Source organism: Centroberyx affinis, unplaced genomic scaffold (genome assembly GCF_046629955.1).
Source record: "Centroberyx affinis isolate AG114_WGS23_722 - 3 ecotype Tasmania unplaced genomic scaffold, CSIRO-AGI_Caff_v1 ptg005961l_1, whole genome shotgun sequence".
NCBI lineage: Eukaryota > Metazoa > Chordata > Actinopteri > Beryciformes > Berycidae > Centroberyx > Centroberyx affinis.
Window position 1 is genome coordinate 67,501 of NW_027283031.1, and position 10,345 is coordinate 77,845.

The 10,345-nt window shown below is 44.2% G+C and overlaps 1 protein-coding gene across 1 annotated transcript in view; it reads left to right on the top strand.

The window, feature by feature from the left end:
- The window catches only part of sncaip (synuclein, alpha interacting protein), an 18,827-nt gene extending 12,546 nt beyond the window's left edge, over positions 1–6,281 (top strand). Inside the window, exons 11-13 of the mRNA XM_071547504.1 lie at positions 2,747–2,916; positions 4,294–4,389; positions 4,922–6,281. Of these exons, the coding sequence (XP_071403605.1) occupies positions 2,747–2,916; positions 4,294–4,389; positions 4,922–5,939 (1,284 nt within the window). The 3' untranslated portion in view covers positions 5,940–6,281. The remainder of the gene's footprint in view (positions 1–2,746; positions 2,917–4,293; positions 4,390–4,921) is intronic.
- The last annotated feature ends 4,064 nt before the right edge of the window (positions 6,282–10,345 follow it).

Genomic DNA, 10,345 nt, shown 5'->3' on the forward strand with positions numbered 1-10,345 from the left:
CACTGTGTTCTGTTCTGTTCTGAGATTTACTTTTGACTGAGGCAGGTGTGAAGGGAGTTACAGTAGTGTAAACAAAATGATATAAAAGCATGAATAATCTTCTCCAAGTCGGCTGTGGATAAAGACACTTTGATATTTTATATATTCCTGAATTGGAAGAAACAGGACTGCAATACCTTCTTAACCAGATCCTCAAAAATCACATCGCTGTCAAAAAAACCCTCAAAGTTCCTGGCTGCTGATTTAATATCGGCAGACAGACTAACTAGTTTGTTTTGAATCATACTCCTGGAGCTGGGAGGACCAAATAAAACGATTCTGGTTTGCTGTCATTAAGTTGTAAAAAGCTCTGAGACGTCCAGCACTTGATATCATGGAGGCAATTGTTGAGAGTCAAAGGCTGTTTGGATCATCAGGTTTTAATGTACGTTTACAAAGCGCTTCACAAGAAGAGGATAAAAGGAAGAAAAGACATGAAAGACATAAATAATAGTAGATATAGCTGGGTATCGTCAGCATAGACGTTAACTTACGGATTATATGGCGCAGGGGGGCATGTACAGTGTACAGTGAGAAACGGATGGGGCCTAGAATTGAGCCCTGAGGCACGCCACATGTGAGTCTAACTCCTATTTAAACTGTGTGGAATAGCAATTTAGAGCGCTCAATTGCCATACTAACACTACACTTTATACTACAAGCACTGCAACCTTTACTATGAATGTTTTTAAACTATTACAAAATGTAATCAGGAATCTGCTCCTTCACGTATCCATCTGGGACACATGTACACATTTCACCATTAATATTGTGACTGAAGCTGTCAGATCAGCTCTGCTTGCAGCGTCAAGACGTTACCAAGCGAGCACAGAAATGTTCAACAGGGAAACTGAATACCACGAATACCGAGTAGGTCCTGTTGGTCGGCCCTGTGGCAAAAACCAGGCTCTTGATTGGCTGCCAAACAGGAAGTGTGTTATATAGAGACAAGCTGGGTGGCAGTAAGCTGATTTGTGATTGGCTCTTATCTTCATGTCTCTGTTTATACATCCAGATTAACAAGTGGACAGATTTTCAGGCACCTGGTACTTAATAAAACACATTTACTGTGTGTGTGTGTGTGTGTGTGTGTGTGTGTGTGTGTGTGTGTGTGTGTTTGTTTTCTTTACCAGCTTGTTTAACTCCTCCACCAGCCTAGTATTTTTCCAGAATAGAGCAGGACCTCCAGAAGATGGCAGAAGATGTCAATTTTAGTACAAAAACAATGTATTTTGTACGACGGAGCCTGGTGTAGAAGAGTGATAGTAACATTATTAGTTTTCAGATGACACTGCCCTCGTGGGTTTACTTCACCAAGGCAATGACCTGGCCTACAAAAGAGAGGTCGAATCATTTGTCAGCTGGTGTGATGCAAATTTTTTAAAACTGAATGTTGGGAAGACCAAAGAGTTAATTATTGATTTCAGAAGGAAGAAGGAGGAGGTCTTCCCAGTGATAATTAAGGGTCAGCAGATAGAAAATGTCCAGTCTTACAAATATATTGGTGTCTACCGGGACAGTAAATTAAACTGGAAAAAGAATAGTGAGGTTGTATTCAAGAAGGCTCAGTCAAGACTTTTCTTCTTGAGGAAGCTTAGATCCTTTGATATTAGCAAGAATTTTCTTCATGTTTTTTATCAGGGAATCTTAGCTAGTGTCCTCTTTTATGCTGTGCTCTGCTGGGGGGGCAGCATCACTGCGGATGATAAAAACAGGATCAATAAGATGATCAGAAAGGCTGGCTCAGTGATTGGCCTTACCCCAGACTCACTTGGGGTCACTGTAGAAAAGAGAACAAGGGCCAAACTAAAAACGGTTCTGTGTTTTGAAGGCCATCCATTACACAGTGTTTTTAATGGACTCAGAAGCTCATTCAGTGAGCGACTAGTGATGCCTGAGTGTTCTACTGAACGACTCAGAAGGTCTTTTGTTCCTGCAGCGGTCAGATGTTTTAATGAACACTTCTAGATGTGCTCTAGATCAGTGATTCTCAACCTTTTTCATATCAAGGACCCCTAATTTAGTCCACATTAGAGCCACAGACCCCCAGTTGATAAGATTTTGTCTCTTGGACCCAAATCTGAGAATATTTTTATTGTCAGATATGATTTTGTCCATAATTCCATGAATATCTGTATTGCAGGTAGAGAGAGATAACAGAGAAACTATGATCAAAACAGTCTGTCTTCTACATTCTCTAATCATGTTAACTTCTAGTAAATGAAATCATGCTGAAGTTTAACAATTCATCAATTTGCTGGGGACCCCCTGGAACCCCCTCAAGGACCCCCGGAGGTCCCCGGACCTCACGTTGAGAACCACTGGTCTAGATCCATAGCACCTTTCAGTTGTTAATCATGTCTCAAATGGCTTTTTATGGTGTTATTTATTTGTTGTGTACTGTGAATGCAATGTCGATATTGTTTGTTGTCTGTATGAGTTGATTTGGTGGCAAATGAGTTTCCCCACTGGGGATTAATAAAGCTGTCTAATCTAATCTAATCTAATTATGAATGTACATGTGAGTGTTTCTCCAGTCCTAAGTGGAGAACAGTAACAGTAATAGTCGTTTTAATGGCGTTGGTGATGGTAATGGTGAAAGGAACATTGTAAGTCTCTCTCTGTACAGACTGTAGCAGAGTACAGTAATAGTTACAGTAATTGTAATATCAGTAGTAATGGAGTATTTGTCTCTGTGTGTATCCAGACCCTGGTGGAGTACGGCTCCAATGTGACGGTTCAGAACCAGCAGGGGGAGCGGCCTTCCCAGAGTGCCGAGCGGCAGGGACACACCACCTGCGCCCGCTACCTGGTCGTCGTGGAAACCTGCATGTCGCTGGCATCGCAGGTTGTTAAACTCACCAAACAGCTCAACGAGTGAGTTACAATACTCTTACTAAGTTACTGATGACTGTGAACTGTAGTGCTGTAGTGCCACACATTTCAGCTTGTTAGTGGGTGAGTTACATTTCTCTTTTTGTTGCTATTTCAGTTATTGTTAATGTTTCAGTTACTGTTATACAATCTCACAGCTCTGTATCACATCATTGCAACTATCAAGCGATGGTTGCCATGGAAGCAGACAACAAACATTCCACATTCCAAGCTGAAAAGTGAAACATGAAGCAGCAAATGCAGCTATTTTCGTTTTCATTTGTTAACTTTACAAACCTGAGACTCCCACCGGGGCAGCAACAGTTTCCCAAGCTGCTGTCTTTTTGTTGACGTCTCTGTAAACACCTTTCTGTGTCAAATAACTGGAAAAACAGCCGTTGCAACAAGTTGTTCCTCCGTACCACACTGTGTGCAAATATCACCTCGAAAAACCTCCACTAATGTTGGTGAACAACACGCAACAAACTCAAAAGTTGAAAGCGTTTCTACTGTGGTGTTGTGTAGCATCACCACGAAATCTCATGAGATCGTACATCGTGTGTCGCTTTACCTGGAAGAATCCTGCAAATCTTCACTTCAGTCAGGACCACTTTAGTCAAAAGAGAACTTTTATTGCCATTTTCAGTAGTTATATTTGGCGGTATGGCTCTGTTCTGGGAGCAGCAGCAAAGACCCCAGGTACAGAACAGAGCAGCAACAGTGACAACAGAAATGACATTAAGTCAGACACAGCATGTGAGGAGGAGCTGGGGTGGAGGCGGGTTGCAGAGGAAGCAGCAAGGGTAGGCAGACTGAAGCAGCTTTAAATAAGGCGCCCTGTATGAGATTTGCCAGTGGAATACATAGAAGGAATCAGCTGAGCCATCAGCTGATGTGGGCTGGCTTTGAGATCAGCTGCTATCAGCTGATGCAGGCTGGGTTTGTGAGCTGAGCTTGACTTCGTGGCCTGTCTGAACTAACGCTGAATGAAACACTTCGCCTGCCACATGTTGTTGCAGCTTGTTAGTGTGATAGTCTGGCAGGTGGGGAAAGTTTCCAAGCAGATCAATGGGTCAATTACATGACTATTACTACTACAGCTACTATTACTGTTACTGTTACTATAGCACTGTAAATAAAGTAATAGCTTCGCAGATATTCAAGCTCACTGAGCAGTGAATGAGAAAACATTACGTACTGATGGATGATTGTATGATTACAATCATGAAATATGGAATTGTATGTATGTTTTAGTCATGGGAGTTGTATGTTTGAATTTCGAACAGTGTCTGACTGTGGTGTGAAGTGGTGATCAGTGTGTTAAAACTGTCCTGTGTGTGTGTGTGTGTGTGTGTGTGTGTGTGTGTGTGTGTGTGTGTCCTGCAGACAGGCCACAGAGAGGATGGCTCTGCAGAACCAGCTGCAGAGACTGCTGGACCCTAGTAAAGCAGATGGGACGCCTTCTAGATCCCCCAGGTAACACACACACACACACACACACACACACACCCACTGGACCCATTTAAAGTTTAAGGTGTAACACGCATTCATTCACTCTCTCAATCCATGCTTAATCCCCAAACTCTTATCTGCCTTATTCAGTGTTTGTCAAAAACGGTTGCTTAAACTACAGGTTGCAACTGAGTGTGTCTCCCAGTGGGTGACACTACATTTACTCTGAGTCCTGAATTAAGAAATTTAAAAACCTTTTAAATTCAGCTGAGCACACAGTGTCAACATATCATTTCACATGTCTGCATTACCAAAACATCACTTCTCCGCCACAAAGATGAAATGACTAACATGCTGAGCCTTCCAATATTTAAACTCTTGCGAGGCCAATTCAGAGCTGAAATAAACCTGGTTTCTGTTTCTTTATCACAGTGGTAGGAGCAGTAGCAGTAGTGGTGTTAGTAGCAGCAGTAATGCACGGTGTTAACAACATACGTACGTACCGACAGTAAGTTGTGAAATAAAGGAGACTTTCTCTCTCCTCTCTGGACTGCAGTTCCCATCAGGCCTCAGTGGAGGCGTGGCCTGAGATGACGCTGACAGCGGAGGGGACGCCTGGTGACGGACACTGGGTGGTCCGTCAGGGGGGGGCGGCTCCGGACTCTGTGCTGCGGCAGCTCCTGGGGAAGGACCCGTCCGAGCCGCTGTGTCCCAGAGAGAGGCTGCCTCCGGCGGGCGGCCTGGCCCGGGACGCCCCCAGTGGCCCCGGGGCCCCCGGGGGCCGCAGGGTGGGGCTGGTGGAGCGGAGAGAGCTCAAACTGGCCAGACTCAAACAGATCATGCAGCGCTCTCTCAGCGAATCGGATTCAGACGTTTATCCACCGGAGGAAGGTAAAAACCACACCGCCCCGCCTACGAGCGCGACGGGGCCGCGACCCGATAGGCCCACCCACCTGCCCGTCACCCAGGAGGAGCCGGTCTCCAACCACCTCCACCTGGTGATGAGGAAGCACCTCCCCTCCTCCTCCTCCTCCACTGCTGAACGGAAGCAGGCGTTCGCTCACAGCGGATCCAAATCGGTGGACGCTGCGGGTTACAACCCCTCCCCCACCTCCAGCGACCCCGAGGCCGCCGACGGGAAACCGCCGGACGCCGCCGCCGATTTCCCCGACCCCGCCAACGGCCAGAAAGCCGCCACCAGCCCCAAGAGCGCGCTGAAGTCGCCCTCCTCCCGCAGGAAGACGTCCCAGAACCTCAAACTGAGAGTCACCTTCGACGAGCAGGTGCACAAGAGCTCCGGTCAGGAGGCGGAGCCCACCAAAGGGCATCATGGGAAGGAGAGGACTCCCACAGGCAGCTCTGAAAGCAAGCGGCCGTTCGGGACGTTCCGCTCCATCATGGAGTCGCTGAGCGGAAACACGAACCACAACAACAACAACAGCGGGGGCGGCGGCGGCCAATCGGGCGCCGCCGTCAAACCCCCCAACTGTCAGAACTCAGCAGGCAGGAAGTGGGCGGAAAGTAAAGCCGGAGGGGGCGGAGCCAAGGCCAAGAGCAAGACCAGCAACGTTTAGATAAAGTGCCTCCTGAAGGGCAGGAAGTCGATTTCATACTGAACAGCTTCCAGGCTGAGTGACAGCAACATGAAGAGGCAGGGTTCATGGGAAATTTACAGAGAGTAACATGTGAGCCAATATCACCAGAACAGGCCAGGAAACTAGTTTGTCCACAGTGGCATCCCAAAACTCACCAGACACTTTCAGTATTTTACTGTTTTAACTTAACTAGATGTTTCAAATAGAATAGGACTCTAAATGATGATTGGCTCCCTGCAGAGCAGAGGGTGCAGAGTAAAGGTGCGATCACACCTACAGTTCTTCTTCTTTAATCTGAACCAGAGTGGAAAAGTTAACTAGGTTACATTTTTGTTTTTGGTTTGTGACCTGTCATCCTGTCAGGTTAAAGACTAGACTCCCTGTAACTTTATCTAACATGATGGACTTGTCTGTCTCTTCTTCTGTGGTGTTCACACCAGTTAAGAACACATGAAGAATATGAGCATCAGTCCAGACTTTATTTTGTTCTGCTAGGCTTTCCGTCTCCTTCTACCCATAATCCCTTGAGTTTCGGGGTGGTTTCATGTAGTTGGAGTGTCAGTTCTCTTGTTAGAGGACTGAGACTCTTGGTGCCACCAGAGGTCAAAGGTCATTGTTCTCACGAGGACAAACCAACCAACTTGGTGTGAACGCACCTTTACTTACCAGCCACTGTCACTGTTTTACCAGCCAACTGGACCTTTAGAATAGAGCAGGACCAGATGACTGTTGGTTGTCTGCAGCCAGTAGAACAGATAAACCTACCCGTCAGAATTTAGCAGCATTTGGCTGATGACCAACAGTATTTTGTCGTCACATTTCTCCTCTGTTCCTCTCTGAAGCTGCACCAGCTGCTAAACACAGTGTTTCTCATGTCCGTTGCCTCAGAAAGTTGCTCCTTTATCATCACCAGACTGTTTTCAGACAGTTTAGGGACTGAAAGACTTTGAAAAGACAGATGTGTCTCTACTCTGTTACTCGTCTGTTATTGGTGAAATGTATTTGATATCATGATTCAAATACAGTGATGGTTTTCTTCTGAACTCTACAAGGTGAAAGAGAAGGAGCTGTGTATGTGATGTGACTGGAGACTGAAGGATTTGTTTTTATTGACCAACCGAAGTATTTTGTCCTGTTTCCTGCAGAAACCTCATATCTCCAAAATATAACTTTTCATAAATTGAGAACAAATGTTTCCTTCATTAACATCCATTTGCTTTTTTGTCACTTCACATTATAGTTTGACTTTGTTTCCATTTTGTCAGTCAATGCAAAAAAAAAGAAGCAAATACTGTATGTTTAAAATGGAGATTTAAGGTTTCTGCAAACTCTGCCACTCTGTTACTGTAATTTCATATTGGACCATGTCCTCTCTACACTAAAGATGAAGTTATGAAATATTAATATTTATGTTTATGCACACAGTTATATGATTTGAAGTTTAAAAAACAATGTGGTTATGTTCACGCACGTGGTTAACGTGCACCAGCACAACAAATATATTTGAAACCACTGTATATATAACAGTATTTAATTTTTTTTTTTTTTAAACATCATATTCCACTATTTTTTTTTCTTTATTATCTATGCAGTATTTTTGGCATGAAGTAGATGTTAGTTGTGTGTTTGAATACAGAGAGACTGGGAGGTTTAAGATGCACCTTCTACCACAAGCAGGCGGATTATATCAAGTTTAAAGGAGAAGTTCAGTGACTTTGTTCCTACATATGAGTCTCCTCATCCCTGTAGCTGTTGGACCCACAGACAGTGTTGTCTGTAGCTGTTGGACCCACAGACAGTATTGTCTGTAGCTGTTGGACCCACAGACAGTATTGTCTCCAGTCAGCTGTCAGTTGAAGCTCCGCTGCCTCTTGCTGCAACGAGTCCAAACTGTTTGTCAGAATATTCCAGAAAAGTCGTTTGTGAAAACGATACGGAGAGCGACCGACATATTTCTCTCCGCGGCCCGGAAAGCGGCGGCACCGACCATTTCCACTCCGCGGATCGTCTTCTACCGAACTCTACCTTTTACGATCTGACCTGACCGTCCAGAACCAGATCACTCCGCCAGGAACCGCCTTTCACCCCACAGCGGTCTGTGCTGCGGCAGAGAAAAATAGTTCTGTGATTTCCTGATTAGTGAAAGTTGAGTAACGGAGGAACTGAGTCTGTTTCCTCTCTGCTGTGGAGACACAAACGGCTTTTCTGGAATATTCTGACAAACAGTTTGGACTCATTGTTGCAGCAAGAGGCAGCGGAGCTTCAACTGACAGCTGACTGGAGACAATACTGTCTGTGGGTCCAGCAACTACAGACAATACTGTCTGTGGGTCCAACAACTACAGACAGTACTGTCTGTGGGTCCATCAGCTACAGACAATACTGTCTGTGGGTCCAACAGCTACAGACAGTACTGTCTGTGGATCCAACAGCTACAGACAACACTGTCTGTGGGTCCAACAGCTACAGACAATACTGTCTGTGGGTCCAAGAGCTACAGGAGGAAGAGAGGAGATATATAGAGGAACAAAATCTATGAACTGATCCTTTAAGAGAAACGGAAGTTAAAATAGAAGTTCAAACATGTCACTCTAGTGATTTTACAGTCTGAAGAGTGATTGTGAACATTATCTCTCTCTCTCTCTCTCAAAGCTGGAATCTAGAAAGGATCTAATCTCTAATGTTATCAACCGCCATTTTCTGCACTTTTGACAGCGAATACAGAGGCTGGCTCCATGGAAGAAAAATCACCCGGACAAATGAGCTGAAATAAAGGAGGAAACACTCCAGAGTTTGAATAAACCGCTCCAGACATGCTTGTTGTGAACGCAGCCTTACTGGCATCACATTAGAGTCTTGGCTGTCTCTCGTTTGTAGCTTTGGGAGAGACTTCATCATGTCTTTATTTCCGGTGTATTTTTACTTAAATACAAATCCAATTCAGCAGCCACCGCCTGTGAAACGTTCTTTATGAAACGGCACGCCCGTGTCCACGAGACCGTCCGGCCATGACGCACAATCTGTACACGTTTGCTTTCACATTCCTGCATTCAGCTCAGTTCAGAAGTCTGCAGTTTGTTTCTGCTGTTCAGTCGAGCATCTTGTGTTTCCTCTCTCTCCGGTCGCGGCTCCTCAGTCTGCTGGTGATGATTTGTGTAATTTTTTGAGGCAGTGAAGCTCGGTGAGATTTGCTGGATCCGGCTCTCTCTCTGTCACTGAGTTTGACTTGTATTCACTTTTTTTAAACCGTCACAGAATTTCATGAAAATACAGATTGTGGGCGTGGTGATCGAGTTAAAACAAGAACTTCAGTGGGAAATATTACCTCAAGGCTTCCCTTATGATGTCACCTCCAGCTGGGACGAGGATTGACAACCGGGACAAATCAATGCTGATGATGTAATAACTTTAATTATAGAGCACTTTTGAAAAGAAAGTGTTACAAAGTGCTGCGCAGTGCAGAGTAGAAGTTGAAGAATCAAGAAAACGACGCAGGCCACATTTGGCCGTTAAAAGCCATCCTGAGATTCTGAAAGAGAGTTCTACATTGTTAAACGCTAGAGTTGCTGGTGAAATTGCCCAGCCTGCATTGCCTCAAAACATTGCCCTTGTGTCATTGCCTTAAGAGCAGAATAATCAGTGTTGTCTGTCAGTGAATTGTATTGATGAGATTGTTTTGAAATGCAGTTTGTTTTATTTCCAGTGTCTTTATGGAAACCACTCCCACAGGGTTACAGAGGTCCACCTGTTTCACCTGGTTGTGTTTTAATGGACTCTTACCGTGGACAGTGTTGGTTGCAGCAGCGACTCGGATGTTTACTCTCAATGCAAAAAAGTTATCAGACGCAATAGTAATGAATGTTGAAACTGAGTTTTCTTCTGTCAGTCTTAATTTGTTTTTATTTTTCCTAACTGCAGTGTTCAGAGACACAACGCTCTTCTTCTTCTGTTGTTTCTCTTGTTAAGGCCGAGACAAAACTGAATAAACAGCTACTTGGTTTCTGGCTCCTGCTTCATTTCGTATTTCTGGATGTACAGATGATGGAAGTTCAGATTTGTTCAGGTTTTATAAAGGTAAATAGAATATGAAGAGAATTTCAACACTGAATTAGAGCTTAACAGTTATGGTCAAAACCTGAATTTTTTGCTAAATATTGTGATAGCTATTATTAATGATTATTTTCCTTGGTTTCAGCAAACAAAATTATTTATAATAATTGCACTTTTGTGTGGCTTACATACAGTATATTTTCATTCTTTAACTTATTTCAGTGCAGTGTTTCCCAGCAGCTACAAAGTCTTGTTTTCTCTTCTTAGTCTTATTGTGTCCTTATTTACTTATTTATTGTGTTCAAATGAATAATTCCTACTTTATTACTTTGGGT